The sequence below is a fragment of the Lissotriton vulgaris genome, chromosome 7 (assembly GCF_964263255.1).
Source record: "Lissotriton vulgaris chromosome 7, aLisVul1.2, whole genome shotgun sequence".
In the NCBI taxonomy this organism is placed as follows: domain Eukaryota; kingdom Metazoa; phylum Chordata; class Amphibia; order Caudata; family Salamandridae; genus Lissotriton; species Lissotriton vulgaris.
In genome coordinates, this window is record NC_141695.1 from 407539490 (window position 1) to 407559285 (window position 19796).

Below are 19796 nucleotides of genomic sequence, written 5' to 3' on the forward strand. Positions count from 1 at the left end.
TTGGCCTCTTCTTGTAAATTTGGCCAAACTTTGGAAGAAAGAATAAGAGATCAATTTGTATTGAAATGTGCTCATGACAGTATTTGGAAGGAACTATGGTTGAAGGATGAACCACCTTTAGAAGAGGTTCTTGTTATAGCAAAACAAGTTGAACACATGACGAAGTGAGTAGATGAATTAAAAGGAGAAAAAGAAAAGATGGTCGAACCAGAGAAGAAAAATGAATCTAAAGCTGAAGAAGTTGTCTGTCAGGTCAAGAAGGAAGAAAAAGTGGCTAGTGCGAAAAATGATAATGGAATGAATGGTTTCAATTCAAATTTTAATATGTCTAACAAATTTTCTTGTTTCAGATGTGGAAATACTGGTCATTTAGCTAACTCTCCAAACTGCCCTGCCTTGAAATCTATTTGTAATGACTGTGGAAAAAGGGGACATTTTTCTAAATGCTGTAGAACAAAAAGCAACAAAAGAGACAATACTAATAGGAAATGGTCTCAACCTCAGGTGAAAACTGTAACTTTCCAGATCAGTAGTGGTCCTTTAGAACATCCCACACATTTAGTTAAAGTGGATGATGCCATAATAGAGTTTAAATTTGATTCATGTTCTCAGATTACCATGATTGATGAAGATTTGTTACATAAGACTTTTGGAAAAAATGTCAAACTGTTCAAGAGTGATATATTACCTTTAGGGTATGGCAGCAAACCAATTAAGATTTTGGGATATTTTATGGCTACTATTGAATTGGGAAGTCGAATTATTCCTGGTAAGATATATGTTACCAATGTAGGTGAAAGAGAAACAAACGTCTGGGTTCGTTGGACAGTTTAGATAATGTCTTGTTTTAGTGTAGGACTAACGGGTATCCCCCTTTAAGCACCCTATGGTTGTTTATTCTTTCTTAGAGGGGCATGTTTTCCATGAAGAAGGCAAAAGAGCTAACCACATATTCATACAATAAAGAACATATGTTTGTGTGTAAAAAATTATACTGCTGTTATCAAGATAGAGTTATCAGGTGGAGAGACAAATAAAAGGAGTTGGTTTGGTTGTCTATACCTAAATTTTTGTGTTTCCATACAACAACAAATGGACAATTTCTTAGACAAATTATTAAATAAATAAACGTTTTTTTCTGATTAAGAACATATCACTACTTTAGTTCGGTAACAAAATACAAGTTTTATTCCACAATACAATGTTATAAAAAAGAATACATTAAAACCATTATACAATGTACATGTTCATCACAATATTATTAAAATACAATAAAAAAGTCACAGAATCAAAAAGGTCGACGCGGCGTTTCGGCTTTTTTTCTAGTATGCCTTCATCAGGACTGATTCTAGACAATTAAAATAATAAAACACATAGTTACCAAACATGTAAATACCATCTTTTAACATCATTTGTCTGTCCATTGTTGCTTCTAAACCCCTTGGTAAAGATTTTTTCTCCTTTTCTTTTTATATGTTACATTTTTAGTTATACTAAACATTCTTACTCCTGTGCCATTCATGAGGTTACTTACTGGAAAAATCTTACAAGAGTCTTCCCACTATTTGCCTTCCCCATGGATATATCTACTCCACCTATAATGGAGACACCCATTTGCTCCTTCACTAAAAAAGAGAGAAAGTACCTCCTACAATCAGGTGCGTACCTTGTTGATCCAGTTGAGTTTATTATCTCCCTGGATGGAACTACTTGGTTCTATGAGAGATCCTTTTTTGAAATTAGGACTTTTGCTGCTTTGCCAATTCAATGTGTGCAAAGTTGCTCTGTCTCCTAAATAGAGAGCCAATGATTAATAACCATTTTCTATAAATAAATGAGTTTGCTTATTAAGGCTGCGTTCCATAACCGAAACCTTTCATTACATACCAACTCATGGGTTTAGAGGATTTCCTTTACTTTCAGACCAATTTGTCCAGATTTCTACGGTACGAGGTTTGATGCTCTCCTTTTCTACCTGTGGATATTCAATTGCCTGTAGTGAGTGTTTTATTTTTATTATTTTCTCTGTGCAAAAAAATTTTTCTTTATTCCTAACACATATATCACTTTTACCCACATACCTTAATGAGGCTCTATATTCGCTGTGTCTTTAGCTGCCAGGAGGAGCCACCGTTCTATATATTGAACCTTCTAGCTCTATCCTCCCTGTGGGAATTAAATTGTATAAAGTGTCTTTCTTTTCTTTTTAAATTCCTTACTCAATTTCTTTCATATATTGTCAGTGCACTCACCGTGGGAGTCAGGGTTATAGTGCCAAGTTCCCCTTTTCAACCGACCCAATTGGCACTATAACCCTGACTCCCACGGTGAGTGCACTGACAATATATGATACTTCAGTTCAAGAAGTCTTTATTCGATTAATTCATCATAAAAGACATAAATACAAAAAACACAGTAACATATGTAAAATCAGTATTAAATCATTGGCATCGAATAACTTCTTGCAGAAGTATACAAAAGTTAAAAAAGATACAGATACTGGTTACCACAGTAAAAACAGTCTCAGCTAATTTGAATTAATAAACCTACTTCTGATAATCCAGGCCCAGCCTAGGAACTTGGCTACCCCCACCACAATGATCGGATCCAGATTAGTTTTTAACAGTCTCAGGGCCTCAGCAGACGAGCGTGTGCCTAGTTGACTACAGACTGGTTTGAGCCACTTAGATCTGGGGGCAGAATATTGGGGGCACACAAACAAAATGTGAGATAAACTTTCCCCAGACCCTTGACATTTTGCACAAAACCCCTGTCTAGCTTTTCCCCACTTAGTGGTGAAGTCCCCAATAGGGAGTGTGCCACATCTGAATTGGAAAAAAAGTTTTCGGTCCAGGGGTTTGGTAATGATCTCCCAGTAATTTTCTAACCTGGGTAGATCTTTGTGCACCAAAAATAAACCTGTAAGACTACTTGGGTTTGTTTTTGTAAAGGTATTGAGCATCACCCAGGCCCAATAACACTTTTTGAGCTCATTTTTAGATGGAAATGTGGCTGTCTCAGGCGACAACCACAGCTCAGAGAGGCCCAAAGATAGAAGAGTAGCCTTAAGATCTCTGAACCATCCTATTTTTAGGGCTCCCGGAGAGTTTTTTAACTCTAGGCAGGCTTCAGCATAGTGGTGTAGGTCAGGGGTTGTCCACAGACGCCGCCAGAATGAAATCGGTCGAAATCGTGCACAATCGACCACCGAGTGACACCCCAGATCGTATAGTAGGGGGATTAAAGGTGTCGATTGTGGCAGACCAATTGCCGTCCTTAGAAATTTGTTTTGGGCATGTTTCAAGGAGGCCAGGTTGCTACCTCCCCATAACTCTGCACCATATAGCACTGCTGACAGAACCTTCCCACCATAGATCTTCATCAGCGGGGACATGGGTTTGGTAAAAGAGCTTTTATGTTCCTTGATCAAAGCTCCACCCAACTGTTGATGTTTCAGGGTCAGGAGCTCGATCTGATGAGACCAGTTAAGTGTGTCGCTAAATGAAACACCCAAATAGGTAAAGTGCTTGGTCTGCTCTAAGGGGGTATTCCCCATAAGTACCCTAGCCTTGACCTGCTTGTGACCCCTCATGACCATGAATTTGGTCTTGGCAACGTTCACCTCCAGCTCATGCTCGCTACAGAAACTCTCAAACCTCGACAGTGCAAGCTGTAATCCCTGTCTGGTTCTTGAAATCAGAAGAGTGTCGTCAGCGAACATGAGCAGAGGGATTTTCATGCCAGCCAAACTTGGCGCGTCTGTGGGGCAGCCCTCAAAGTACTTGGTGACTCTGTTTATATATAGGGAGAACAGAGTTGGAGCCAAAACACATCCCTGTCTGACACCTTTCAGCACAGGAAATTTTTTGGTCACCTCACCAGGTTTTCCCCATCGTACATAGGCGTAAGTCTCAGCATGAAGGTTAACAATGATACGAACTAGAGAGGGAGGCATACCCATTTCCAAAAGACTGTTCCAAAGCCCAACCCTTGGTACAAGATCAAACGCAGACCTAAGGTCTACGAAGGCCGCATAGAGGTTACCTTTGCCCAGGGTGACCGTCTTCCAGTGTAGTAGCATAAACCGAAAGGCCTGATCCAGGGTACTAACATGGGGTCTAAACCCTGCTTGGAGAGGGGTAAGAATATTAAATTCCTCAATCCAGGCCTGAACCCTGGATAGGACAAGACGTGACACTATCTTTTGAACCGCGTCAATAAGGCTGATCGGCCGGTAATTAGAAGGAACCGACCGATCACCCTTCTTGAAGATGGGCAAAATCTCAGCACCCGCCCAAGAAACAGGCACCTTTGCTCCACTGGCCAGCGTGTTTGCCAGGAACAGTAGATAGGGTACCCATAGGTCTTGATCCTGTTGGAACATATCCGCAGGAATACAATCCGGGCCGGGAGCTTTGCCCCTGGGAATGGAGTTCAAAACGTTTTCAACCTCTTTGGCTGAAAACACAAGGTTGTCAAAGGACAGCGGCCAACCAATGGGAGTTTCCCATTCACTGAGGCACCTGAACTGATCCTCGAAATGGGACACCCATTTTTCTTGGTCGACAGAAGCAGGGCTAGGTCGATCATCCAAGGACTTACCCCATTTAAGGAGGTGCCAAAAGTGCGTGAGATTCCTAGAGCCGCATGCCTCAACTAGGAGAGCCCAGCGTTCTTCATCCCAGGCGGCTTTGGCCCGCCTCTTGGCTATATTGTAGGCCTTCCTGGTGGATTTAATAAGAGTTGTGTTTCTAGATTTTAGAGCTTTGAACAGGTTTGAATGAGTTGTACCACACTCATCATTAAACCAGTTCGCTGGCTTCCTCGGTTTCCCAATGCCCTTTTTAGCAACTATTTTAATGAATAAGGTCTTAAGGGATGTGAACAAGCTGGCATGAATATCGGAGATTTTAAGAGATATTTGGTTCAGGTCATCACATTGCTCAATTAATCTTAGAGAGTCTGAGACCAGGGATCTTATTTTAGTGCGAGCATCCATGTCTACAGCAACCTTTGGCCACCGGACCCTCCTCAAGTCATTAGTTAATACCATGGCCTCTTGTACAACATTAGGGAGGTGCACAGAGGGCTTGGAAAAACTAAGATCCTTGAGTTCCGCAAGGAGAGGTTCGTGGTCACTTTCAGGCCGAGGTCTAATTTCCATATCCGAAACTAGGGGCCACATAGTTACATCGACTAAAATGTAGTCGATGCGACTACTAAATCTTCCATTAAAGAATGTTGGGTTGCCCAATCTGTCCGATCTAGTACGACCGTTTAGGGCACGCAGTCCCCAATTCAGGCATAGGCCTTTAATGAAAGTGGCACTTTGAGACCATTTAGTGATCGGAGATAGCTCTAGTTGTGGAATACCCCAAGTCGAGTCCTCAGCCACCGTTAACATCCCATCATCCACACTTAGTGGTTCGAAACAGGTATTAAAATCACCCGTAACCACCACATGACCCTTTTGTTGTGCGGAGCCAAGGAATTCATCTAAGAGTGTTAGGGTAGTTGAAACACGACCACCCGGAGTTCCTCTGGCATACACATTAAACAACAGTATAACCAGTCCACTATTAAGCTTCAGGCTAACAATGAGGATATCAGGGCAGTCAATGTGGATTTCTTTAACAGAGACTCCTGCTGATTGGCGCACCCAAACAGTAAGACCCCCCATGGCCCTGCCTCTTTGCCCTCTAACTGCGGGTTTGTTAAAGCTCAGATAACCTGGGAAATATACCGGATGAGTTGACCAAGTCTCCTGAAAGGACCAGACATCACCTTGACTGATGAAGTCAGCCCAATCAGGTATACATATACAGGAATCTATACCCGCAACATTCCAGCAACCCAGTGAGGTACCCTTAGGACGGGCTTGTGCACCCGAAGCAGTAACATCAGCAGGAGAGGATCTGCAGGATTGTTGGGAACTTACAATGGAAACGGCGACCTCAGCAGGAACCCCAACAGTAGGCATCCTACAAACCCCATCCCGTAGTGCCTGTACTGGGAGTGGGCCTGTAGCTGAAGCCACACAGGAGGGCAGAATGTCATGAGACGGGGGGGGGGGTAACCCACCCAGTTGGTAGGGCAGGGTTACCTTCCTCACAACCAACAACAGGAACTTTAACACTTACAGTCTTACATGGGAGGAAACACGAAACCAATCCTACCGGAGATATAAACTGGGCGTCAGTGCTGTTCCCCCTAATTTGTCAATCGTTCGACGACAGCCCAGAAAGTGGATCATATAAGTTTCTTAGAGGAATATTCCACAAATCCTTGGGATGGGGGGGCCTGTTGAGATTAGAAAAAGCTGGAAATAAGCTGGAAGGCTGCAGAGCCTGTCTAAAAACTGGTGTGGGGGGGATCAAGGGATACGGAGGATTATTATGAAAAGGCATTCCCATGGGTACAGAAGGACCAGAAGGCTGAATATATGGCTTAGCCCAGCCCGGTGTTTGGGGAGGGCAGTTGTAGGTGGATTGGGTGTATGAGCGATATAAAGCTTCCGGGTTGAAGTGGGGAACATGGAAGCTTGACGTAAAGTTGGACCATTTGGGTGGGTTTTTGGCTTTACTAGCTCCACCTAGCTGACTTTTGTGTGGATTAGTCAGGGTTTCGGGGTAAAAGTATCCTAAATTCCTTGTGGAAATCCCACCCTCATTGTTCCCCACATACCAGTCAGTGAGGTGGGATACTACCCTATGGTCTCTAAAGTTGATAATAATAATATCCCCCTCAATGTCCTTAGGGCGCACCCCAACCCACTGACACCTTCTAACCGTGACGATGTCCCCATTAAGGTTCGGAGGAAGGGGTCTATTTGTTTTTAACCAGAAGATGACTTTATTTTTTAAACTATCGTCATTTTCCCTGTCCCCTTCCTGTAAAGGTGGCACACCTGTCATAACAATAACAAAGTTTAAGGAATCAGGCGGCAGGTCAACAAATCTTTTCGAGGGTAGAGATTTCTTCTGTTTACAATTTGTGTCAGCAGGTTTGCCCAACCCATTCTTTTTTGCTGGTACTGCCCTCTTGGCCAATGGTTTGGTAATTACAACACTGGGGGTAGCTGCCGCAGGAGGTTGTAATGAGGTAGAGTTTGCAACCACTAACGGTGCTTTGCTAGATATGGAAACAGATTTAGAAGAGTTAGAGGTGAGTGTTTTAGTGGAAGTGGAGGAAGACAGACTAGTGGCTTTGGATGATACACCTGCAGTATGAGTTAAGCTTGCAGGGATACTGGGGGGGTTTTTGATCTTAACCAAGCCTGAGGTATGAGACGATTCAAAGGACGCCACAAGGCGGTCCAATTTTTCCCCCATAACCCTTACACGTTCCAACAGGGGAAGCATATATGATTTAATGAGTTTCCCCATGATGTCAACAGTCGCTTCATTCACCCCTGTAGACACTGACGCAGAAGGTACTACGACAGGGGCTGCATGCTCATCGGTAATAGTGGGGTGGGACTCTGCTGTGGGGAGAGGACCCAGCACACTATTTGTGGTAGGTTTTGGTGGAGGTGGGATGTGGTGACTACGTCCTTTCCTTTTAACCCCCCCTTTACGCCTCTTCTTCCTTGGAGGGGAGTGAACCACCCCTAAAACTATGTTGGGCGATCGACCTGGTGATAGGCCATCCGCCTCCGGCATAGTCTCTCCTGGGACTAAATTACCCAGAGTCAAGGTGGACCGCATAGGGGAAGGATCTACATCCCTACTATGTGACTCAGTGATATTTATTTCTATTATGCTGGAGTGGTTTATAGGAGGACAGATCAGCTGGCCTCCACTGGTAGCACCACTACACGGCGGAGAAATATCGGGGAACCTAAATATGCTAGGGGTAAGATTGAGATCAGTCGTGTCAGCGTCAATAACGCTCAGACCATGGGCTGGGAGATCCTTGGTAGAATTAAGGACAGGCAGTGGAATACTCTTTAACTGCTCAATTGAGCGTCTACGCTCAGCTCTCCTTTCGGCCAAAATCAGGTCCATATCGACCTCCTTGGCGGATTTCTTGAAGAATTTATCAAGGGGACCCAAGACAGAGACACTTACACCTGGTGGAGCGGAATGGCTCATGTTAACAGTGGAATAACAGAGTTAGGGGATTAAAAAGCAACACAGATACAGTGCTAACAATCCCGAAAGGCAAGAGCAGAGACACTGCTTACTGCAAGTAAGATAGAAATGTCCTGGCCCAGCCCGGCCTCCTGCGGCCCCGGACGGCCACAGACGGTCCCGCCCTTGTCCCGGGCTTCTCCCGGCGCCCTCCCGCGCGCTCCCGCGCAGCGGGGATGACACTCCTCTTTTGTTGCTAGCTGATTGGACTCTAGGGGCGGAGCCGGCAGGGAGAGCAGCCCAGGTGACCACGGGCGCGCGGGGGCTCCTGGAACTTGGAGTCCCCCGCTGTGGCTCGCAGCCCTGCCGGTCAGAGAGATAGCACACCTGAATGCCTTACAGGCCGCTCCTAGCCGCGAAGCGGGACCCGCGAAGCGGGTCCGGCGAGGGGCAGCGGCGGGAGCAGGCAACAGGCAACGCAGGCAGCAACGACCGCCCTCAGCTCCCTCCTGGTCACTGGAGCAGTAGGTCCGTAGTTTGGCAAAGAAATCCGCTGAGTCTGATGTGGGACGCCGCTTTGTTCGTCCTGGTGGGGGCGGAGCCGGCAGGGAGAGCAGCCCAGGTGACCACAGGCGCGCGGGGGCTCCTGGAACTTGGAGTCCCCCGCTGTGGCTCGCAGCCCTGCCGGTCAGAGAGATAGCACACCTGAATGCCTTACAGGCCGCTCCTAGCCGCGAAGCGGGACCCGCGAAGCGGGTCCGGCGAGGGGCAGCGGCGGGAGCAGGCAACAGGCAACGCAGGCAGCAACGACCGCCCTCAGCTCTCTCCTGGTCACTGGAGCAGTAGGTCCGTAGTTTGGCAAAGAAATCCGCTGAGTCTGATGTGGGACGCCGCTTTGTTCGTCCTGGTGGGGGCGGAGCCGGCAGGGAGAGCAGCCCAGGTGACCACGGGCGCGCGGGGGCTCCTGGAACTTGGAGTCCCCCGCTGTGGCTCGCAGCCCTGCCGGTCAGAGAGATAGCACACCTGAATGCCTTACAGGCCGCTCCTAGCCGCGAAGCGGGACCCGCGAAGCGGGTCCGGCGAGGGGCAGCGGCGGGAGCAGGCAACAGGCAACGCAGGCAGCAACGACCGCCCTCAGCTCCCTCCTGGTCACTGGAGCAGTAGGTCCGTAGTTTGGCAAAGAAATCCTTATTTTTGAAATGATTGTGGGCAATTTTATAACGCCTAACTAGTATTTTCATCTGTAGAATTTTGGGAGTACAAATTAATTTACTGTTCTGTCTTGTACAATACCATAGGACTAAATGTAATTTTATTAACAGTTTCAGGGAAGCTCACGTCCTGATGATGATCTAAAACAAACTAGATCGAAACGCCGTCGACAAACTCAAGGAAAACTCCCCTATTTTTCATTGTATATAATTTTTGTGGGAATAACCTTGTGGTGACATCTTTGTATATAAATGTATATAATTGCTTTTTTAATATATTCACTAAAGTCACTTTAAGCACTTTTGTCACATATGTGAGCACCTGATAAGAAAGTAATTATCGTTATTACTAATTTTTTTCCAAATTTTTTTTGTATAATATTGTAATAAAACTGACCTATATGGTATTCTACTAAGACTTTCTCCCTGAATTAATTTTATGAATTAATTTCATAATTAACAGTATTCTTCCCAGGACCTCGTTGAGGCCACCAAAAACCATTGTAATTTTTGCAAGTACTTTCACCCCAGGTTTTACTAATGGGGTACCCTTGTTTTCTTTAAACACTCTGGACATTTGGGCATAGTGAAAACTAAGGAGATGTTACGTACCCAGTTTTGGTGGCCTGGTATGGATTTAGAAATAGAACGCATGGTTAGAGACTGTGTTGAATGTTGTGCAAGTGACAAGATTCTAAAAATCAGACAAATGTCCATGGTATGCAGGGATTTACCCAATCATCCCTGGGATGAATTAGCCATTGACATCTTGGGTCCTCTCACGGGTGTATCAGATACACCTTACCTGATTGTTTTAATTGATTTATATTCACGTTGGATTGAGGTATGTGCGGTCAGTGACATAACGTCTGACTCCGTTATCAAGTTCTTATCTGATATATTTATGAGGGAGAGTTTTCCCAACAGTATTTTATCAGATAATGGACCTCAGTTTTGTTCTACTACTTTTGATACTTATCTTAACAAATGTGGTATAGTACACAAACGTTCCTCATTATACCATCCTGAAACCAATGGTGCTGTTGAGAGGGTCATCAGAACATTAAAAGAATGCATTCAGCTTGCAATAGCTAATGGGTTGAATTGGAAGGAAGCACTAAAAGAAAGAATTGATGCGTATCGTTGTTCCCCTCACTCTACCACTGGAAAATCTCCTTTTGAACTATTCAAGGGTAGAGTTCCCAACACAATGTGGTGTCCTGGTTGGATGAATTTGAAAAAAGGGTTTGTTGACAATCATGTTGGTGCTTGGAGGGAGAGAGAATTAGAAAAGCAAACTTGTAGAAAAACGTACTTTGATAAAATTAAATGTGTTAAATTTCATGAGGTTAAAGTAGGTGATCTTGTCAAAATAAAGACACCTGTTGGAAGAAGATCTTGGTCAAAATACACCAATGTTAGACCTGTTATTAAAGTTTTTGGCAATGCCATCAAAACACAGGATGGGAGGATTTTGAACAAAAGTCGGGTTGTTGTAGTTAAGTCAAGGAATGTTGTTCATGCTGACTGTGATCCAGTCTCTAATCTCTTTGGTGCTGTCAATCCTCCTCCGGTCTGTTCTAACAATCCACCTACTTATCGTATGAAGAGTCAGAGATTACGCAGAGCTCCAACTTATATGAAAGATTACGTGTAAACAGTTTTATCCTTATTTTTGTTGTTCTTTCTTTTTATTTTTTCTCCTTTTGATTCTTTGTGTTTTAAGTTGTTGTAAAGAAGGGAGATGTGTAATGTCATGCTTTATTAACATGCATCTGCTTTCTCTGAGAATCTAGGTTCTCTGCTCAGGGTAATTCTTAGAATAGGAATGTCATGTAATTCTTAGAATAAGAATGTTATGTAGATTCTTGGTCAGTTACCAGCTTGGGCTGTTTGTGGATGAGGCGATTAAATTGCTCTTCAAGACTACTTCATGTTTCCTGCTTATTTCATCTGCAAGACACCACAAGTGTATCAAAAAGATAAAAGTGCTGTTATATTTGCCTTGGTCCGCCTTATAACCTACCCTACTATCAAAGGGTGCGTGTGGTTAGAATAGTAAATACACACTTCATTACAGTCAATGGCCAGTTCTCATAATAAAATATATGATTTGTGTGTTATATTGACAGTATATTTAGGAATTCTAATTGCTAGTGCATGTTGAGAGGGGCTACAGCTTGTTTAGACAAGCTCCCACAAAGCCCAAAACAACCTCACTCCTACACAGTGCATTAAATAGAAATATTGAAGTGCAAGTATTGCCTGATTGCTCCTGAGAAGTACCAGTACTCTCCCATTAAATGTATTGCAGCAGTGCTGACATGTGCAGGTACTCTCCCTTAAAAACGAATGAAGTGCAGGTACTCAGTACCTGACACTTACTGCCCATTTAAAGCACTGCTCCTACAAAAGAAACTGGTTCCTGTGAAGAAAACTTGACTCGCCTTTTGTGGCTTGGCTCAAACCACAGGCCTATCCTCACGTGCAAAAGCTAACCAAAATAATAATACAGTTAAGAAAATAAAGACCTCACCAGGTTGCTTTAAAATATAATAATTTAATAAATAAAAGGACACAGGATTGAAGGAATCTGCTTTAGGGATCAAAGGCAGTAGAAAAAATAATGTTGGTGCTTACTGGTAAAAGTCTCCTTTGGAAAAGGAAATTGATTGAAGGAGGGGTTCCTAAAGAAAATGGCACAAGGGCAGTGTATTTGTTTTGGCACTGGAAGGAAACAATGGAAAATGAAAAAGAATTCTCACATACCACGTACCTTGTTATTAATGTCCAAGTCTCTTGTATTTGTCCGGCATTATTACACATACGGAAAACCCTTCTACAGGCACTATTAAAAAAAGAACAAATAAGGACTTGCAGAACTGCTGTAATCAAATGCCTAGTAGGCTCAACAGTACACTGGCTTGTAAGGCAATAACGTTTCTATCGTAGCAAAGGAACTGGAAAAGAGGGACTGCCAGTTAGAACTAATTAACTGGGGACACAAGGTGATAAATTGTAATTAAGAATTTGAAGTTCATTTATTTACAGACCCATATACTTCACCCTGGCGAAATAATAGGAAATTAACAACTGTATTAGTCTCCATCCTAGATAAAGTATAAATATACACCTTTTTTCTATTGCAGACTATTAGTTTACAGCACCAAGCACTTTATCCTGGATTCACTGGATTTAAACTATGGTATTAGTCTTCTTTTAGACCACCAACCCACTTCTATCCTTTTTAACTTGTTTTACTGTGAATTTTAATGAGATTGATATAATCGTCCTTGTACATTGTGTATATTGGTGGATGAGCCACCCTTTTAGGATTTAAACGAAATCAAATAAAAGTAATTGCACCTACAAGGAAACAATGCCCCCAATGAACTGGAAAAAGTAAAATGTCTCCAGGGCTCACTCCTTGGATACCATTCAACAGTTGCAGAGGGCTCTGAACAACTTCAGTCAATAGCCACAGCAAAATGTCCAGTGCCAATAGGACTTTGGGATTTCTCTACATCAACACCAACACCCTTTGTGCTCAGGACCTCTGCATTCCCCAGCACAGAGAAGATGCTTCACAGAAGCATGCAAGAGAAAAGTCCAGTAGTAACAGGTCTGCTGGTTTTCTTCTAAGTAGCTTCACTTTTCTGTTTCCATGACATTAAGCATTCTCTCACCCGAGGAGGGATGGTTCTCGGCGGCAATCAGGCATCACTGGCAGTATCTGGACCACGAAATTCTTGTGGGTCATCAGAACTTCAACTGTCCAATTATTTAGAGTAGTTGTAAAGACCTAGAAATCCAAGACAGAGTGGGAAGAAATCTCTCCACAGACCTCTGTCATGTATTAAGAAATTGTCCATTGCAGCATCAGTAAAGCTTTTCTGTCTTCTTTGTTTTTAGCAAGCTCTATCATGAGAGTGCATCAGGCAGGTCAGTTATAAGTGTAGCATGGGCCCCTCAATGAACCAAACCAAAATCCTCACACGTTGTCTCCACCATTTTTCAGGAAAATTGCTCTTTTTCTCTTCAAGGGATGTACTCGAAGGTAAGACCAACACCCGATTTACTAAGATTTGACGCAACGCAGCGAGACAACTTGCTGCACAGCGTCAAATGGAGAGAGCAGGAATGCGCCATATCTACTAGGATATGGAGCATTCCTGCTCTCTCTTTGCGCTGGTGCACATAGTGCAGCCTCAAGCCAACGCAGACACCGTTGCGTCAGTATGCAAGGGGCCTGATTTGCAGGCTGGATTGGTCTTTTGCAGGAAGGGACTCCTTGCTGCACAAAAACAATTCTAAGAGGCATGTTCCTCTTTCTATGTGTGCTGCAAAAAGAAATAAGAAATAACGAGGAGAAATAAACATATTTTTTCTCATTGCGCCTCTGTTGGGAAAAAGTTACATTCTGAGGCATTCCCAGGTTTGCTAGTCGTAGTAAATTTGAGAATTTGCTCAAATCCATGGTTGGCTACATGGGAATAGCCACACTTCACCCCTAGAACACAGAGTAACTCAAGGCAGTGACTTGTGCTGCATAGCGTTACTCCAAATTTACTAAGCAATGCGGAATCACACAGGATGGCTTTTCATGGCTTAATAAATCTGACTTAAGCTCTTGCATTGCCCTTGTGTCTCTTGTGTGATGCAAGGTGACGCAAGGGCTTAGTAGTGGCCCTTTGTCAACAGTCCCTTTCACCAAAAAAATCTAAATTGATAGCCCATTTGCTCACTTTCAGTCATCTTACTTTCTCTCTAAAAGCCTCCTATAGCTGATGAAAATACTCCCACTTACGATTAAAGTCAATTTACTCTTAAAATTTCTTATCTGTGCTCGACCACATGTTAATTTTGTCGCCAGAACTCAAAGGGCCACAGCTTAAAGATTTTTACTATCTGAGGGATGGGTGATATTATGTGTGAACAGGGGAAATAAATTGTGCTAAGGCCAGGCGGGAATCCGGTAGGCTTTTGTGAAAGACTTGCAGACAAGCTATATGTGATAACTCAAAACAGAATTAACCCTTGTACTTATTAAAAATCTAAATATTCGATCAAATGTCTCATGCTGGTTTACATATAACATGCACATTTGAGGTGACCAGATTTTCCCAAACTGAAAAGGGTTTTAATCAAAATATTACTTTTAAAAGCAGACAATGCAACCTGGCTGCTAAAATCAGTGCGGTTTAAAGCAAGTGTTATATTTTTTAAGGGTGACAACAGCAAACATTTTCTAAATCATCTAAACAAATAACTGTGGGGCATATTATCAAGGGGTTTTATCTCTGCTTTTTTGGCTTTAAAAGCCAAGAAAGCAGAGATAAAATTATCTCCCTATTATCTAGCTAACAACAGTTAGCGACAGCTAGTAGGAGATAGCGACCATCTTGGGCCCCGCTTTGCATGTCAGTGATATTTATCACTAATGACATGCAAAGTGGGCGTGCCAAGATGTTAGCGACTGGAAATAGTCGCTAAAATCGCTATCTCCTATTACCAACTTTTGGAGATATTCGCGCTAAGCGCGAATATCTCCAAAACCTAACACCTGCCACTGAGCAGTTCTTAGCCATGTTATCCAATGGTAGGTGGATAACATGGCTAAGAGCATTAGCTCGGTAATGCATGAATATCGCTGACTTTTCAGCGATATTCATGCATTTCGGCCAATTTTTATCGCTTAGGAGATATACCTTGATAATAGCAAGGTTCCTAAGCGATAAAAATCGCCGCAGCTCAGCGATAAAAATATCGCCGCTAAACCAACATAGCGATAATTATCGCTAGTTGTTGGTAATATGCCCCTAAGTTGGCTAATTAAAGTAGCAGATATAGTAACATGATAGGATTACCTTTTGAAAGTAGAGCTGAGGCATTATCTGCCATGCAGAGGCCAAAATATCAGCTGTTCAGATCAAGAAAATGGAAAGGAAACTCCAAAAATATTGCTGTCTAAGAGTTTATTAATATTAAGGCTATTTGTAAAGGGCTTGGTTGGGCCTAACCGCGTGTCACAGCGCTGTGAGTGAGTGACCAGATAAAGAGATATATTGCCATATGCCTATCAGCTTGCCAGAACTGAGATTCATGACAACGCTGGTATCTAGGAGAAATAGCCAGGTTTTTAGTCGTCTTCGGAACAGTAGCTCCGATGCTTCCATCCTTCGATGGAGGGGGAGAGAATTCCATGCCTGAGCAGTTGGAAAGACAAAGGAGTAACTGCCCCATCTAGTTTTCCTTAACCGCGGAGTAACTGCCTAGTTGTTCCAGAGGATCTGAGATGTAGGCTTGGTTTGTGGCATTTCACCAAAGAGCGAAGTACCCTGGACCTTTATCATTAAAGATTCGGTGACAGAAGCACATGGCTTTAAATATGATTCTCTCTTTATGTTGCAGCCAGTGTAGGCTAGCCTGAGCAGGCCTAGCAGCAGCAATTCCCTGCAGAATGAGTACAAGGTGGTTTGCAGAATTTTGCACTCTCTGTAGTTTCTTTAATCTCAATTTAGTAGTTCCCAGGTAGAGTACATTGCAGTAGTCCAACTGGGAGGGGACTGATGCCTGTACGATGATTTTCCTTGCAGAGAGCGGAAGGATATCGAAAATGTTTTTTTATAATTTTCGAGGTGTTAAAGGGCTTTCTCACCACAGCAGCTATCTGGTGTTCTAGTGATAATGCCGGGTCTAGCCACACTCCTAGATTTTTTATGTTTTCCTAGGGGACAGGGGTGGGGCCAATTACTTTAGGCCTCCACGCTGATGACCAGATAGAAGGGCATTTTCCTACATTGTAAATCTCAGTTTTGCCGGCATTTAATTTGAGGCAACTATTGGTTATCTATTTATCCACCTCTGTCAGGCACCTGTACAGCCCCCTCCTTTGACTCCTAAAATGGAGCAACTATTAATTGAGTGTCATCCGCATAGGATACAATCGTCACATTATGACACTCATCAATTTCAGTCAGGGGGCGCTTTTAGGTATTAAATAACATAGGGCTCAAGATAGAGCCCTGTGCACCCCCTGGGTGAGTGAGATCAGATCAGAGGAGTAGGATTTTTGCACTACTTGGAAGGAGCAGTTCTGTAAAAAAGATGCCAAAATTGCCAAGCAGAGCCCCTCACACCTCTTGCTCCTAGCTGATGTAGGAGTAAGCTGTGTGATGCAGTATCAAAGGCGACACTCAGATCTAACATAATCAGTGCTGACGTCTGGTCCCCATCAGCACAGCGCTGTAGAGATTCAGTGGCCAATAGTAGGGCTGAGTCCGTAGAATGGTGCGCCAGGAAGCCAGATTGAGCAATATGAAGTAAGTTATTGGCCACAATAAACTTAGCCAGCAGGCTGTTGACAAGTTTTTCTGCAACTTTTGCAAAAAAGGGGAGCAAGGAGAAATGTCTTAAGTTTTCCAACTGTGAGGGGTTTAGAGAGGGTTTTCAGTAGCAGAACTGCCATTGTCTGCTTCCATTTTAGGAGCACTTGTCCCAGAAAGAAAGACTTGGCTAATAAGTTTAGGTTCTTAAAGACGTTTTACCATCCTAGAAAAAATAACAGGGTGAGATAATACCAACATCTGTCACAAAAATTATTGAATCAGTCCAGGAAGGCCATCAAATAAAAACATCTCAGTTCACAAACGGTGTGTTCCCACTCTTTAACAAAATACACTGCATGTAGGAATTGGTTTATAACAGGTGGTTTCACTGCGAGGCAAGATGGCCGCTGACCGGCTGTAGTGAGAAGTAGCAACACCTCCCCCCCTCTGATGCAGGAGAAGATGACCCCAGACTAACGACAGGTCCCCCCTTTCCCCTTTCATGGTCAGACCACCTGGCTGTCCCGCTTGAATTAAAATTCTTTTCTATTTCCCTCCCACCTCGTGACCCCAGGAAAAAGGAACTCAAGCGGAACTACAGGAGGATTAAAAATGATATACTAGCCCCTCTCATGACTAACCCTAGGTCCTCCCCACTAGGAGATATCAATGCCGCTGTTCTCGATCTCTCCAACTCTATTGAGAGAGCAGTGGACCTCCTGGCCCCCGCTTTACATTGCTTTTCTGCCAGAAAGAGACCCTCGGCCCCCTGGTTTTCAGAAACACTCAGGCTACTAAGGCAGGGCTGTAGGAAACAGGAGAGGCTTTGGCGAACTCTTTTTGACCCCAGGGAGAAGGAAAAACACAAACTCCTCCTTAGAGAGTATAAAGCGAAGGTAATTGAGGAAAAGAAGGCCCATTTCTTTAACCTAACGGCCTCCCTTAATTCCCCTAGGGAACTATTCAAGATTGTAGACTCCCTCTGTGCTCTGCAAACACCAGACCCCATAGTGGGCTCTCAAGAGTTGTGTAATAAGATCTCCATGTTCTTTCACACAAAAATTGCTGACATTCATGCTACTCTTGAAACTTCGAGGGGCCTTTTGGGTCCCCCCTTCCCCTCTGGCCTCGCCCCCTACAGATTGCCGGGTAAATGAACCCCATTGTAGTCTGCTTAACTTTCCCCTTCTCACCTCCCAGCAGCTGGACCTGCTTCTGGACAAAACTAAATCTGGATCTCCTCTGGACCCGTGTCCCCTTAGGATCCTGAAGGACTGTAGGAGGTCTTGCTGCCCCTCTTTCTAGAGGTGATGAACAGTGCCATTACCGAAGGCATTTTTCCCTCCTCTTGGAAAATGGCTGTGGTTAAGCCCCTGCTGAAAAAGCCTACTCTGGATCCTGAGATTTTAAAGAACTTCCGCCCAATATCTTTGTTGACGGCCCCAGCAAAGATGCTTGAGACTCATCTCAATCAACATCTGACTGCTTTTCTAGATACCTCTGGCCTGTTGGATTCCTCCCAACATGGCTTTCGAAAATTCCATAGCACCGAGTCGGCTCTTACGGTGGTCGTAAATAACATCCGCACAAAGGTCGACCGGGGCCAGACCACTCTTCTGGTCCTGCTCGACCTGACAGCAGCTTTCGACACCTTGTCTCCCTCTATTCTGGTAACTCGCCTTAGGAAGATTGGCGTGGAGGGCACAGTACTGAGCCTCCTGGCCTCCTTTCTCAATCAGAGGGAACAGAAGGTTAAGTTGGAAGAATACCTGTCCCCCGCCAAACCTGTGCAGTATGGGGTTCCACAGGGGTTGGCCTTGAGCCCCACGCTTTTTAACATCTATGTGTCCCCACTCGCCAGGTTACTAAGATCTTTCGGGTTGGAGGTGTTGTCATATGCTGACAACACCCAAATCATGGTCTCTCTCTCCCACTCGGTGAGTTCCTCCGCTCTTAACTTCAGGAACTGCATGGAGGCAGTTTCGCAGTGGATGATCCTGAATTCACTGAAGTTGAACGGAGAGAAAACCGAGGTCCTGGTTTTCGGTGGAGATCAGGACCTCTGGTCAAGCGACTGGTCGCCTCCATCCCTTGGAGCCTGCCCTTTGTCCTCAAAATCCGCCCGGAATCTGGGCGTGCTGATTGACACCTCGCTCGCTATGGACCAGCAGGTAAACAGAACTGTCTCTACTTGCTGTGGCGTTATCAGGATTCTGAGGAAAATAACCCATTATCTTTTCTTAGAAGCCCGTAAGCAGATCGTGGTTGCCCTTGTATCATCTAAATTGGACTACTGCAATGCGCTCTATGCGGGCATCAATAAAAGGCCTGATACAGCGCTTGCAGGTTGTCCAAAATGCGGCACCAAGATTTGTTCTTGATGTCCCCAGTCTCTCTTCTGCCACATTAGCTAGGAAGAGATTGCACTGGCTTCCGATTCAGGCTAGGATCACTTTTAAAATCATGTGCCAGGTTCATGGGGCCTTGCTTGGAGTTCTGTGGGGTCAGGTCAGCGATCTAGCTGCGCTGTACACGATCCACTTGAAAGCGGGGAGGAACACAGTCGCAAGGCGGAGACGAGGAAGCCGGTGGCAGTGGCTGACTCTATCTGCTTTGCGCTGTGGGACACAAGGACTACACTGTGGGCGCTGAGAACGAGCATTTTCTGCAATAGCGATTTACAGCTATTTTTTTTAAATTATTTGTGTATCTAGCAATAGATTTTAAAAATGTGTGCACTTCACTTTCTGGGCTGAGTAAGAGCTCGGGGGTCACTCACCTTGGCTACTCCCGCCCGGTCCGCCGCGTCCATTCTGGGCGTTTGTTGCGGAGGGTGAGGAGGAGCCCAGCACTTCCGGGTTCTGTGTGGTCAAGTCAGCGCTCTAGCTGCCACTCTCCTCCCTATAAATGTGTATGGGAAAGCGGACGCGTGCAGTGGGCGCGACGAAGGCGCACCGAAGTTGCGCCTAAGTCAAGCCCATCTGCGCCCGTCCGCGGCCGACCGGGGCTTGGGGCCACTACCCCTGTGCAATCTCGGCCTTCTCACATACAATATGGGAGACAAGATCTGTTAGATCTTTGTCCCTCTAGTGCGGGATCGTACTGACATACTATGGAGGCACTAACTCTTCGAAATTGCTCTATGTGCCCCTTTAAAAACCAAAGAGAACCAGCTAGTGAGGCAA

General features: G+C 44.4%; 1 protein-coding gene across 1 annotated transcript in view; it reads right to left on the reverse strand.

Annotated features, from left to right (window-relative positions):
• Window positions 1–1167: 1167 nt before the first annotated feature.
• The window catches only part of LOC147701751 (uncharacterized), a 123619-nt gene continuing 104990 nt past the window's right edge, over window positions 1168–19796 (reverse strand). The window contains exons 6-11 of the mRNA XM_086929363.1: window positions 12060–12131; window positions 11924–11970; window positions 2082–2166; window positions 1888–1975; window positions 1667–1791; window positions 1168–1348 (exon numbers count right to left, since the gene is read on the reverse strand). Of these exons, the coding sequence (XP_086785489.1) occupies window positions 2111–2166; window positions 11924–11970; window positions 12060–12131 (175 nt within the window). The 3' untranslated portion in view covers window positions 1168–1348; window positions 1667–1791; window positions 1888–1975; window positions 2082–2110. The remainder of the gene's footprint in view (window positions 1349–1666; window positions 1792–1887; window positions 1976–2081; window positions 2167–11923; window positions 11971–12059; window positions 12132–19796) is intronic.